The sequence below is a fragment of the Oreochromis niloticus genome, linkage group LG20 (assembly GCF_001858045.2).
Source record: "Oreochromis niloticus isolate F11D_XX linkage group LG20, O_niloticus_UMD_NMBU, whole genome shotgun sequence".
NCBI lineage: Eukaryota > Metazoa > Chordata > Actinopteri > Cichliformes > Cichlidae > Oreochromis > Oreochromis niloticus.
Window position 1 is genome coordinate 28,776,308 of NC_031984.2, and position 13,922 is coordinate 28,790,229.

Genomic DNA, 13,922 nt, shown 5'->3' on the forward strand with positions numbered 1-13,922 from the left:
TTTTGCAGCTGTGTAGCCTGCAGTGTTTTGCTCCACCCACACAAACATGCACACAGACACACAAATGCACACAGACACACACACGGTCACAAAAAACACAGCATCAGTGATTCAGCAGCAGCTAGCCTTTTGGGAGAAAGCCGAAAGGCTTTGTGTTTTTGTGTGTACATGTTTCTGCATGTTTAATGCAGCTTTATGCATCTTCAACTTCTACACACACACACACACACACACACACACACACACACACACACACACACACACACACACACACACACAGCTTTAAAACTCAAGAAAGTAGAACATTTTTTGGTTCATTTTTGTAATTATAAAGTCAGTGGAAAGAGATAAGGCTAGGGGAATAAGTTTATGTAGAGATAACATGCAGTCGGTCCTGCAGTCTGCTCACTTCTGCAGGTAATTAGAAAAAAGTCAAAATGTTGAGTTACTCTATACTGTCCTGCTTCTTTCAATAAAAGGCTCACCTATTTTCCCGTTTGCCAGGGTGAGTACCAGAGGAGATATAAAAAGATCTGCTGACTTCCCACCCTTCCTTTTTCACTGTGTTTTATTGAGATCTGGTGCTGCAGCCACAAAGATTCAGTAGTGTTTATTAAAATTTGTAACTGATGCCCTCGGGGGCCACTCCCCCATGGGGAGGACACTTAACCACCCACGAGCAGCAGCGCTGCCTGCTCTTTGCCTGACGCTGTGCTTCTGCAGAGCCATCGAGGTTTTTAGTGAATGTGTTAATGCACTGTCTGGAGCGTTCACCCGCCATGCGAGCTGCAACGACTGAAAATCACATCGCTGTGTGCAATACAGCATAAGGACAACATCTGTGGATCATGCAGAACAAGAAATTTAAATGTAATCATAAGCATTTTGAGTCTTCTAACACCAAGGCAAACATAACGGCTTTCTGGAGAAAATAACTGCAGATATTGTTCACAACTCACACTTATCTTTGTAGCATCCTTTGCCATCTCCTCCTCAGGAGCCACCTAGGAAAAGTGACAAACATTAGCAGAAGGATCTCAGTTTGATTGGCTTTCCAAACTAAAAGTGAAACACATGTACCAGAATACAGAACTGATTATGTTTCTTGTTTTTCTTACTGTGCCAGTTAGATACTGAAGCCCACATACTACAGTCAATATTTCACAAACACACAAATCAACATAAAATTCGCAAAGGTTTTTTCAAGTTCTGTATTTTTTTGGAGGAAAATGTCAGCTGTCATGGGACAAATACCATCACAATATGCAGTTTTGTGCAGGTTTTTGTTCTGTTCTGTTTTATGCACAGTTACTGTATTTGGCTCAGTCTGACTGTCATCAATTCCTACATGCATCAAGAAAAACAAACCAACTGCTTAACATAGTCAGACATCTAAAAAACAAAACATATTTAATATTGAATATAAATGTGATATCGAATCTGAGTCTAAATGAAGGCTAATGTTACTCAAAGTCTAGTAGATGTGAGAGCAGCTGGTTAACATCTAATTATGTTATTGTATTGGCTTCATGTTCTTCTGCATCGTTTTATTAATTTTCGCCCCCATGTGGCTAATAGAATAATTAAAGTTGTTTTAAAGACTTTAATACGAGCTTATGTGAAATCATAAGGGATATACACGTGTTGTGGGAGGGGGAGCTGGGTAAGATGAGAAAGTGTGTAAGTTAATACATCGCCTGAATATGAGCAACCATACCACATGCAAGTCATTTTACTCTGATTTAAGCTAGAAAGTAACTTTTTCAGCTCGCTGTAAATGACGAATCTTATGGATGAAGTAAACAACACATTTTTTTTTTAAAGAAAAAACGCTTTTGACATAACAGGTATCATCAATTTCAGGTCCAAAGCTATTATTATAGTTATAGATCACATATTGATGAAATGCCAATAAATACATCAAAACAAATAATAAAAATAAAACATGCAAAAGTGACTGCGGAGCAAAATGGGACCAAAGCTTACTGTCTGCATGTGGCAAGCCGATCCATAACGCCACTTTCTTTGACTTGAGGTTGTAATTCTCTGACTTTAGATCAAGTCAAGTTAAAAAAGAAAAAGGGCTCATATTACCTCACTCTCCCATATACTCAAAAGACAATTTCTGAAGACACCTCAGAGACAGAGAGGGTAAGTAGTTCTTTCACCTTATGAGTCCATGGGCTTAAAAACACCTGCTGTGGCAACTGCCATAAAGGTTGTTTTGAGCACTTTGGCAGGTGTTGAAATGTGTCTCTGTGGGCATATTTTAGCAATGTGATCACACAGATGTGAAACTTGACAAGTGTGTAGCTGAGGTCAAAATGAAGGCTGAGTTCCAAGATAAGTACTGGTAAAGGACACTGGAAGAAATTGAGGCAAGGGGCTCAAAACCTGTTCCCACCTTACAAACCTGCACCCACATTAGTCTGTCTTCCTTTGCATACTTATAGCTCTTTCTGTGATTTATAATCTGTCCATTTACATGTTACAAACACATTTACTACAGTGCCAACTCTAGTTAGAAGATGTGTGCATCAGCATCACTGGGCTGGTGGGATCCCATTGCAAGATCATCTATAATTCACATCTGGAGTTGATCTTTTATTTTAATTTTTCATCTTTTTGATCATTTTGGTAGCATTGTAGAAACAAGCAGTCAGACAGTAGTGATTCAACTGAGCATTTAGAACTATCCCAGGTAGGATGATCACCTGTAAACAACATCACTAAAGGTGAACATATCCTTTAAATAACCCCCCCCCCCAAAAAAGGAGTCAGGTTTTCTGTTGTGAACTTACTTCATTAGTTGTCCAGGGCTGCCTGTGGGTCCAGTCAAGATGGTTCCTGATGTACCACCACTGGATTTCCAGTGCATAGGAAGGGGTTCCTGCTCCTCTGAATGAGCAGGCCATCTCCACATCCTGACCTCTTTGGGCAGTCATATCGTGAGGCACCTCTGTGAACATGGCTGGACAGACACAGACATGGTTAACAAATGGTTCTAGTAGCTAGCTTTCAGTTCAGACAGAACAGCAAGCCTGAAGTGGATGCCCTTTGGAGCTTGCACCAAAACCGTAATGAGCTTTTTACAAGTGGATGACAATTTTCTTGACTTGAGCCTGGTAAAAGGGCATTTAATCACTATATATTTATTTTTTCTGCTCGGTTTTACTCTTGTAAGGGTAGAAAATGTTCTGATCCAACATTTAGACACACAGTGAGGTTTGATTTATACATCACAAATCCAACAATCTTTCAGAGAAGAGAGAAAGTTAGAGCTTGAGACCCTTTTCTGTCAAATTAAAATCGAGGTAGAGTGAAATCGAAGGAGGAAGTTGTTAGTGATAAGTACTCAGAAATATATTCTGAAACACTTAAATCAATTTTCAGGAAAACCCTTAAATTGCTTCAGCAAAACAGTTGATAGATCTGAGACTGGATGAGTGTAATGAGTCTGGATATTAACTGAACCAATAATACAACAGCCCTAGCATAAATCATGGAGGAAACGAGGTGAGTGCTTTCTTTGTTCCATTTTCAAGCTGCTACAGCTAAATGATAAGTGTGTGTGAAGGTGAGACTGATGAACGCGAACAGGCAGAATGAGTGGGGATGTACTGAAGAAAGACCCCGAGGGTGAGGAGAAGGAAGTGTAAGTTATATTTGAAAACTACACATAAAAAATGTTAAATTTTTTGGCGTTTATGAAACCTATGGAGAAAGAAAGGCTTTTTTTTAACTTTTTAAAAAAAAAATTTACAGCCAAAAAAGTGCAGCTGTGCTTAAACCTTTAAAATCACAACAGTATATGAAGCAGTCATGAAACTTTATAGCTTTGTAGCTGAGATTACACGAAAGGGTGAGTCTGACAATGGGTGTGGTCCAACCCATTATAGTGATCCAGTGGGCCACTTTACAGCAGTATCATCATATGATCGAATACAGTGTTTAACTGGAAGAAAGTATCTGCTGAGTGTGACTTAAGTGGTCCATGTGAAGGATGAGGTAGGTTTAGAGGCAAGTCAGAAAAAGATGTTGTTCCTGAAAATTTAAGGTCAAAGACTTGTTTTGCAAGCTGATTTTAAGAAGAATTAGTTTATTTTTTAGGAATTCTCAAGCCAGTGAGAGGAATATCTCAGTAGAGACTGAAGACACAGCGTGGTTCCTAAAATTTCTAAAAATAGAACGTGAGGCAGAGCTTTCAGCTATCAGGAGACAGACATCCTCGATACCTTTAGGATTAGGCTTCAAACTTCTCGTTAGGGCTGGATCTGGTGTCTCCAGCAGAACCAGGCTCAGGACCCCCAACCGGTTGCAGCAAATGGCTACACCTCGCTGAGCCGGAGCTTTCTTCCTGTTAAAACTGAGTTTTTACTTCCCACCATCGCCAAGCTCATAATCTGATCATTGGGGTTTTCAATCCAACAGTGAAGGGTGCAAATAAAACACAATTGATCTGAACTGAATATGTAAGACTTTCCAACACATTATAAGAATAAACAGGAGAAAATGTATACACACCCATCCATTTCCCTGCCAGCTTACCCCATATAGGATCAGGGAGGAGTTAGACCGTATCCCAGCTGTCATAGAGCAAGAGGCGGGGTACACCCTGGACAGGTGTACCCCACGTCTTGACCTCTTGACCTGAACAGTCTAACACAAGGCTGACAAAAGGAGAAAGATAACCATTCATATCTATGGGCAATTTTGAATCACCACTTAACCTATCCCCACTAAGTGTATATCTCTGGACTTGCCAGGGTACTCAGAGAGAACCCATGCAGGCACAGAGAGAACATGCAAATGTCAGGATCCTGGGTCTCTTGACCCGGCGTTTTGAGTTCCTTGTGTCTTTTGTATTATGTTTGATGTTTAAGGTTCTCTTTGTATCTTAGTTTATTCCATAGTGTCCAGTGTTCTTAGGTTTCCTGTATTCTCTGTTAAGTTTCCTGTGTATTTAATAGGTTTCCCTCTGTGTAGCTGACCCCTGTGTCTCCCTCTGTGTGTCTAAGTGGATATAGTGATGTGAGTATTGTGCTTTGCTCCTCCGTGTTCTCTATCTCCCTCCAGGCTGTCTCTGTGTACTTCCTGTTTTACTTTGAAGGTCTCTGTCTCATGTAAGTGTATTCTGCTTTGCTTCCTTGTCTCGTCATGTCTGATTTCTCTCAGCTGTCCCCCCCTCTGTGTCTCATTCCCCTCATTATTCCCCAATGTACTTAAGCCCTGTGTTTCTCTGTGTCAGTGTCGCGTCCTCCGTCATGCTGTGTGTTTCCTTGTGTGCCTCTTGATGAAGTTTAGTTTAGTTTATATTTTCCAGTTTGGTTTAGTCTTGTATTTTTTCTGTGTGTCAGCAATAAAGCTGCATTTTGAGTTATTCCCGTGTGTTGAGTTCTGCATTTTGGGTCCTCTTCCTGCCTGCACACAGCCGAATCATGACAGCAAACTCCAATCAGAAAGACCCAACGGCCAATGGATTTGCTGTGAAGCAGTGTGCTAGCCACTGTCCACAGTGAAAATCAGGCAGGAGTTATTAAACTAGGCTAGCATCCTCTTTGCTTTTTGATTGTGTGGTGTTATCATATCATACTGTAAGGCAGGGGTGTCAAACACCAGGCCCAGGGGCCAGTATTGGCCTGGCAAAGATTGGATGGCATTGGAAAATGTGAAGGAGGGAGTAAACTTTTTGACTTTTAACTGTATTTTCATAGGTTTTACAACTGTTTCTATATATAAAGACCTCCCCCATGGGTATTCATACTACTCCAAAGTAATAAGTAATATATAAACAATTAGATGACAGAATATAAAGGATAGTTAATTCACAGTTAAACTTCCTTAGACTGATGGAAAAGTGAGCTGGTCTTTGGTCTTTGGTCTAAAAATCAAAGTGCGTTGTATGTGTATGCCTGTGAGTCTGTCAGTAGATTTTAAATATCTTTGAATTATTTAAGAAAGGTAACTTAGCAATAACAAAAGTCACTACTGCTAGTTTGTCCATGAATGCGAAAACCACCAAATGCAAGAGAATTTTCTACAAAAATAAATTTTCAATACACACCCAAATTCACCTTCTGCAGGTGTTAAAGTGCATGTATCTACAATCAGGCCATGGCCCTAATTTTAAATGTGCAGGAGATGTGCCAGTAAAAAGTCTTTGCTATCCAAGAGTAACCATAGAGAAAAAAAATCATTCTGCCAATAAACACAGAAGCAAAGACAGCCCATTGTTTTAAATAATGTGCCATGCATCATATGCACCATATGAAAGGGTCGTTGAAGACAATATGAGGCCGTCTGTCCAAAAGTTCAAGCTAAACTGGAATTGAATTGATCAACATGATAATGATCTTAAGCACAGTAAATTTGCCGAGGAATGGCTCAAAAAAAGAGGATTATGGAAATAGCCAATTCAAAGCCCGGCTGAAAGCTCGGGAACCATTAAAAATATATTTCACACTGTTTAAACATTAAAACAAGGGAAAACATTCACACATGAACACAAGAAAACAAGAATCTTACATCATCTTTATTCTTCATCCTTTCCTTTCACATACTCCCACCAAAAAAATCAAAACAAAACTCAACAGGCAGCGATCAATCACACCAGAGATGTCTACTACTATGAAAGAAACCCAACACTCGTTGCTTGCGTCTACATCACTGCCGTATTTTCAGCATTGTCTACAACACTTTTCATTTATCATGCTGGAATTAGGAGTTTTCCTTCAAACTCAGTAAACTTTAAAAAATCTCCACCTTTGAAAGTGCCCCTACCAAGATTTGTCCAGCTTATTCACTCAATAAGACTGAGTGAAATCAGTGCCAACTAAGTGCCGATTTTCATCTCGGTTCATAGATTAATCTAGCCCGTTCAACCAGTGAGCCTGCGCTATGGATCCGTCTTGTATTACGAGAGCAGTACAAGCCTCGAGTCATATATCCCTCTTGTACATTGATCAAATCTGCTTGTATTTTTCATTTGTGAAACCCGAAACACACCAGGTATCGATTTGACATTACACAGCCGGAGCCAGCAACAATGCCCGTGGCCCTTCTCTTGTAGATAATATTCAAAGCTGGGACATAAAGCACGGTGGAAGATAGAGCCTTTGAATTTGCTTTCAGCAATGATAATCTATCTTTTCCCACTTAGCTGTGAAGCCCACAATGCAAAATCCTTGGGCATTGTTTTGGGGGGGGAAGGGGGCTTTAATGCTTCCCAAATTATAAAACCACATGAAAATGTGATAGTCATCAGCAGTTTATTATAATGTAAGAGAGATAATTCTCACCCAGTAATTTACAAAACCCACACAGCAGATGCTAATTTGATAGCATGATGTGCTGTTTCTCAGTCATCCTCTTCCAGTAAAATGTCTCTTTTCTTAATTGCATTATTTCCCGCACCTGTTTAAGACTTTAAAAGCAGCTTTTAAAATGTAACAAATCTGAGGAAAATCTCACATATTATCGTGCTGAATTTAATTATCTTCTGCTACTCTGCAAATCTCGACAATTCTCCTGTAATGATGATTCAAACTTGTGGCTCTCTAATGCTGTATCTCTTATTAATAGCCATTTATAATCACTGCATTGTTGAAGCCATAAAAGGCAGTGATGAGTTAGGTCTGCTCACCCCGAAGCATTATTATTATCCGCGAGATAAACGACGGAAGGCTCTCGGGCGACTGCTGCAAGTCGGTGCTTAAAAGCTACAGTACGGCTGCCAAGTCACACTCCGTGTCAGCCCTGTTACCACAGGAGGATGGAGAGATGGACAGACAAATTAACGGGGGCTGAGAAGAAAAGGCTGCGTGTGTTTGCGCAGTCATCGAGAAAACTCATCACCAGAGATCAAATTAACGAGTGATGTTTGTGAGAGTGTGGCTCTGTGTGTTTGTATATGGGAAGAATTAATATGAGATTTGCTGTGCGTGAGACAGAGGGAGAGGGACAGGAGAGGAGGAGGAGGAAGGTAGAGGACAGCGTGTGAGGCAGCAGATAGCTTGGAGTGGAGAAAGCTGCAGAGGCGCCTGCTATTGTTTATTTCTTTGAGAAGTGGAATGTGGTAATTACAGTGGTGATAAGAGGGGAGCAGGAAATGTTCCTTTGTAACGTACTTACTCCGGCCAACCTAACGTCTATCTTACACTCTTTATAAGCTTGTTTACACGGATGAGATCCGCCTAGGTGACACTTTGCAGAATAGCGAAATTTTGGAGAGAAAGGAAGGAAATTGTTTTCTGTTTTGTTGAAAGAACCATAAATATGACATTTCTTAAGTCAAGAAACTACCTTTCACACTTGCTGCTACCCTTCTGTTATAGATCACACTCATCTCCACCCTGCCTGCACTTACCTCTTCACCCCTCTTGTGCTCTGTCCATTGCTTTCCACAAGAAGGATGTAAATTCAAGGAGAACAGATACAAGAGGTTCTAAGATGAGTTATTGCAAAACATATTACATTTTCTGATTATTTACTTCCTCTCTGGACCGAATTCTTTTAGTAAATTTGGTTTGTGGCTTGTCTTGTGTATAGTATTCAGAAGAGCAGTAATCATACCCTGCAGGCGCCTGTTCATGTCAATAAAGTCATTATAAGAGTTCACAGTAGCTTCTTTTGTTTTTACTGTGGAAATGAAGAAGGAAGAAAATCTGTCAAGAGCTAAGACACTGGGACTGCGTTGGATGATGATGGTTTTTGCTTTGGAAATGCTGATTTTCTCAGTGATTGGTGCCAGCTAGCTGTTTTCAGCTCCAATACGTTCACCAATACTACCTGCCCGGCACCAAACAGGAGGCAGATAGTGTTAGATAAAACGTCCAATGTGGCAGTTCTCTGGAAGAAAATGGCTGTGTTGGTGCCAGATGTCACAGGAGAATGGCCAGACTGCTCTGAACGCACAGCACGTTGGAGCAGATGGGCTACAGCTGCAGAAGACCAAACCAGGTGCCACTCCTGTCAGCTAAGAACAGAAAACAGACTACAACTCCCACCACTTCACCAAAACTAATCAACAAAAGTCTGGAAGAATGTTGCATGGTCCGATTAGTCTTGATTTCTGCTGCGGCATTGACATGGTAGGGTCAGATCTTGACGTAACCAACAACATGGATGTATCCTTCGCTGGCGAGGTGGTGCAATGGTGTGGAAGATACTTTCTTGGCATATTTTGGGTCCCTCAGTACCAACTGATGCCTCCATCAGAATAATGTGCCCTATGTCACAAAACTCAAATCATTCTAAAATGTTTGTTTTTTTAACATGACAATGAGTTCAATGTACTCAGATGGCCACAGACCTCAATCCAACAAAGCACCTTTGGGATGATTTGCATCATGGATGTGCAGCTGACAAATTTGCAGCAGCTGTATCAATATGGATTAAAATCTCTAAGGAATGTTAAATTTATGCCATGAAGAATTAAAGAACTTTTGTGGGCAAAAGAGTCCGATCCAGTCAGTTGTATAATTTGCTACTTGACTTTTGATACTCAGTTTAGCTCTGTTACTGGTACTCCACAAAACTCATTAACGCAGTCACATCTTTTCTAGTAAACCTACGGAAATATAAAACAAGATATTGGGGTTTTATAAGCTGACAGTGCATACATTTGGGAGGCTTTAATGACCATCCAGCAGCAGGTATAGGCTCCACAACTGCACAGACTCAGATCCTGACCTACAGTGCACAGTTTAAAAAGGGACTCCTGAATCTAGCAGTGGATGTTAGGTCTAGAAAATGGTTATTTTTATCATTTGTTAATGTTTGTATACATAAATTCCCAACCTTTCTAAAAGCTCTGTGTCTAAGGCTTGCCAATGGGGAACCGTGCAGCTGCACATATGCTCTGCTCCAATTATAGTTGGAGATTTGGAGGGTAAACAGACCAAAGCAGGCATAAATCTAATAACCACGGCAACAAATTCACAATTTACAGCACAGTACTGCATTTTAAAGAGATACAAGTGAAGTGAAGAACGAAAATGTAATCATTCTTAAATTTATTTATGATCTTTGTCTCAAAACAGAGGCCAAACCACAACTCTGACAAGCTCTGAGGACTACACCTGGAGTGACTGTGAATTCAAGAGCAGTCACATTTAAATCCAAGCAGAGTACACAGGTAAAACTTTTTGCTGTTCACTTCTCCTCTTCTCCACGCCTCAAAAAGAAAAAAGAAAAAAAAATCACTTTCCAAGGGCTCATATGTTATTTCACAGCTGCCTAACAAGGATATTGAGAGACCCGTCATGCATTTGCTTCTGTGCATTTCGCCCGCAGCCTTGTGTAACCCTCTCTCACTCCTCATAGCTTCCACAACGCATTGGTGCAACAGTCGAGTTTTTTTTTTAATACATAAGGGCTTTGGCAACACTGAGCCTCTCTGTGCCTTTTCTGCTCACGATCTGAATCCATCATGATCGGGCAGCTGGCGGCATCAGCCTCTGAATGTCAATGCTGCTCAGTGTGCGAGATGGCTGGTGGTGCATCGTGCCGCGTACAGTGCTCTCAAGAGCTTTTCAGCATCTTGAAATGGCTTCATAACAGTTAAGCAAGTGGTTACAATGTAATGTGGCTCACAGCCTATTAGAATGGTAATTAAACTGATGTATGTGCATCTTCCATTACACACAGAAAAAGAAGGGTTATATTTTGCCCAGCTACATTTCTGCAAAAATAGAATTCCATTTTCATTACAACACTAACTTAGTTAATAATCCCTAATAGATGCACACACATACAAATGTAAATCTATTTGTAGTTGCTAGTTTTAGTGGTGCTTTAATCTGTTGGCTAAATGGATGAAATTAAACATCACAGTGCTATTCATTTTTGCACAATGGATGCTTTTTGCTTAGCTGTAGACTGAAAGATACCCCTACAGCCAGATGACAGTGACTTGGCCTTCTGGTGGTTAAATATAGTTATTTTTATTGCTCTGTGTGGCTGTATGCCTGGTATTGCTGTCATGTTGGGAAGTGAACTTAAATAAATCAGATGTCTCTGCGATGGTATTGAATGATGGAGAAGAATTTCAAGAACTGAAGTGCATAAAAGTTTTGAAAAATATGTTATAGAGGAGACCTTTTCTTCTCCTCTTCTCAAGAGGCTCACGGGTTCAGCAAGAGCTGGTTGGAGTTAATCTTTTTCAAGGACTCTTCAAAAGACAGACGATGTCAAATCTGCTGCCATAAACTTAAAATGTGTCTTTTCATAAGACCTGCTGCTGTAACACCATGCATTCATTTTGATTTCTATTATTGGAAGCACACAAACAGCTGTACCTTCAGTATCACTTGAACACATTCCTATCTGACATTAGCAGATATTACAGTAATACAGGCTTTATATTTTGCACATGTTTTTCTTTTGATATGAAGGATAAGGTTGTAATGCCTGTTACAAAGTGCCTCCAGTAAGTCAAAATTTCCATTAAACAAAAATGTTACTTTGGATTTGATTACATAGCTGTTCCATGGGTTCCAATCTATGTGTTTCCTATTTTGTTTGGAAGTTTACCCTTTACCTGTACACTCCTTACACATTACTGTAGCAAGATAAAAAATTAAATGACCAGAGGATAGACAAGGTGGAAGAAATGGCAAATATGCAGTTATATACACTCTTCTTTTGGCTCTAGCTTGGTTTCCAATAGCCCATATTAGCAGAAAGCATTTGACTTTGTTGTTGATGTTGTCTTTCTGCCATTTGTTTACACTGAGAGCTGTGTCAACATAAACCAAAACAATGAGCTAAAAGAGGTTAAAATGAAACGATCTGCACTACACACCAGTCCTGGGATGTGCGTGCATGTGGAATTTTGTGTTGTATGCTCTTGTGTCCAAAATCTATTGTGTCTGTATTCTATATACAGCAACACTGCACAACTGCAGTGGCACACAATGCACACGTGTATTGTCTGTGTATGTGTGGACCTTCACCACCCTTGGCTTTGCCAGCTCCTCCATTTGAGATCAGTTTCCTGCTGTTTTGGCCTAAATCCCAGCTGCCGGCCCGCCTCCCCACAGCGCAGGTCAAACACTGTTTTCCCTCTTAATCAAATGAAAAAGGTTAAAAGGAGAACATGGCTTCCTGAGCCAGAGGGTTCAGCCAGAACACCAAGGACAAGTCATCGTTTTCCTGTAATTCAACACAACAAAAGGTGGCACCTCGGCACAAGAAATTATTACCACATCATCACTGAGCGATTATTTCTTCACAAAAACACAATGAGAGCAGAGAGTTCAGAATAACAACTAAGTCCTTGTATTACAAAGCAGTGTGAGATGAATGCGCTTAAAGCATCTCTTGTTTCACCACATGTCTGAGAGCAACAGCAGGCGAGTGAAGAGGCTCACTTCGATGGAGTACGAGAAATATGAATAACAATATACTGAAATACCCTGTATTGTCATTGCTAACGGGATCAGCTAGCTATGGCATTTACCATCTAGAACGGTTTGATTTAATCCAGTCATTCTGATGTCACCTCAGTCTTATTTTCACATAACATGTACCAGATACACCAGATTTAGAAGCAACTTTTCTGTCTGCAGAATTTATAGAAAAATCAACTCTCCAATTTCCTTGTTTTATCTCCATTAAGAATAACGACAATAATACAGCCACAGGAATCTGGTTCCTCATTCCGAAGATGGCTTATTTAGCTCTGGACTACATCGCTCGTCTTGCTCAGAGCCTCCGTTTGGAACAATAAGAAATTCAGGACTTGAGCTGGAGCTATTTCTGTCTTCTGTGCTATGCATAAAAACATGCAGCCTGTAAGGTGCTGTATGATTTCTCTTCTCTTCATTGGGAACCCTGAGAGGCACATCCAGCTTCAAGTCAGTTATAAATGACTGTCTCATGGACCCAGTGAAGATGGAGAGTAATGAGGTAAAAATATCTATTATAATTGATCGTGGTTGCGTACACATCCCATAAAGATAAAGTCGCCCTATTTACCTCTTTATCTGTATCTTTATCTGTATGTCTATTTGTTGTATTTTTATCTCCACTATATTTTCTGCTGCTGCGACAACTTAAATCCCCACTGGGTTTATTTATATCCATTCTTGCAAAACAATCTATCCACTGCTTACACTGTAAGCAGAGTATTTTCCAGCATGAAACTGTTATTTTACAGTTTACCAACTGTGATCTACAACAATATCCTACAAAAAACAGTTTGTAGGACATTATCTAATACATTTCTTATAGTATTCCAGTAAAGTGATGTATAATATAGAAGTATTACTTCACAATTAGGTCCATAAGTACTTTAGCTCAAAAGTATATAAGCACAATTTTTGTAATTAAGCTTGCATATACCATCACAGTGGATTGGACATGAATCAATACGTGTTTGAATGGCAGACTTTCAGCTTTAATTTAAGTTGACTTGTTAGGTATTACAACAATTTTATCTATGCAGCTTTATGGGCAGGTGAGGCCTGTTCCCTTGTTATTCCACAACAAATTAAGCACATTAAAGAAATAGAGATGACTTCAAATGTAAATTTTGACTGAAAGAGGCCAGCAGCAATAGGTTGAAAAGTCCAAATAAACCAATCAGAGACACAATAAACATTTTTCAGTTCAGCATTCTGGTTTATTCTTAAGCAAGAATGAATGCACTGGCCATCTCAGCAAAACCAAAGATCCTGAAAGATCACAGATGACAATTACAATAGATGACCAGAGCTTATTTCCTTGGTGAAGGAAAATGCCTTTCCAACATCTAGGCAAGTCAAAAACACTCAAAGAGGTAGGCGCATCACTGCCAAAGACTACAATCAAGAGACACATTCATGAAAGGAATTGGAAAGGGTTTACAAGATGCTGCAAACCACTGGTTACACTTAACAGCAGGAAGGTCAGCTAGACTTTGCCAGAAAAAGAGCCTGGCA

The 13,922-nt window shown here is 40.0% G+C and overlaps 1 protein-coding gene across 1 annotated transcript in view; it reads right to left on the bottom strand.

Annotated features, from left to right (window-relative positions):
- Positions 1–13,922, bottom strand: part of LOC100698494 (V-set and transmembrane domain-containing protein 2-like protein) — a 49,366-nt gene that overhangs the window by 4,909 nt on the left and 30,535 nt on the right. The window contains exons 2-3 of the mRNA XM_003449125.5: positions 2,802–2,971; positions 960–1,004 (exon numbers count right to left, since the gene is read on the bottom strand). Of these exons, the coding sequence (XP_003449173.1) occupies positions 960–1,004; positions 2,802–2,971 (215 nt within the window). The remainder of the gene's footprint in view (positions 1–959; positions 1,005–2,801; positions 2,972–13,922) is intronic.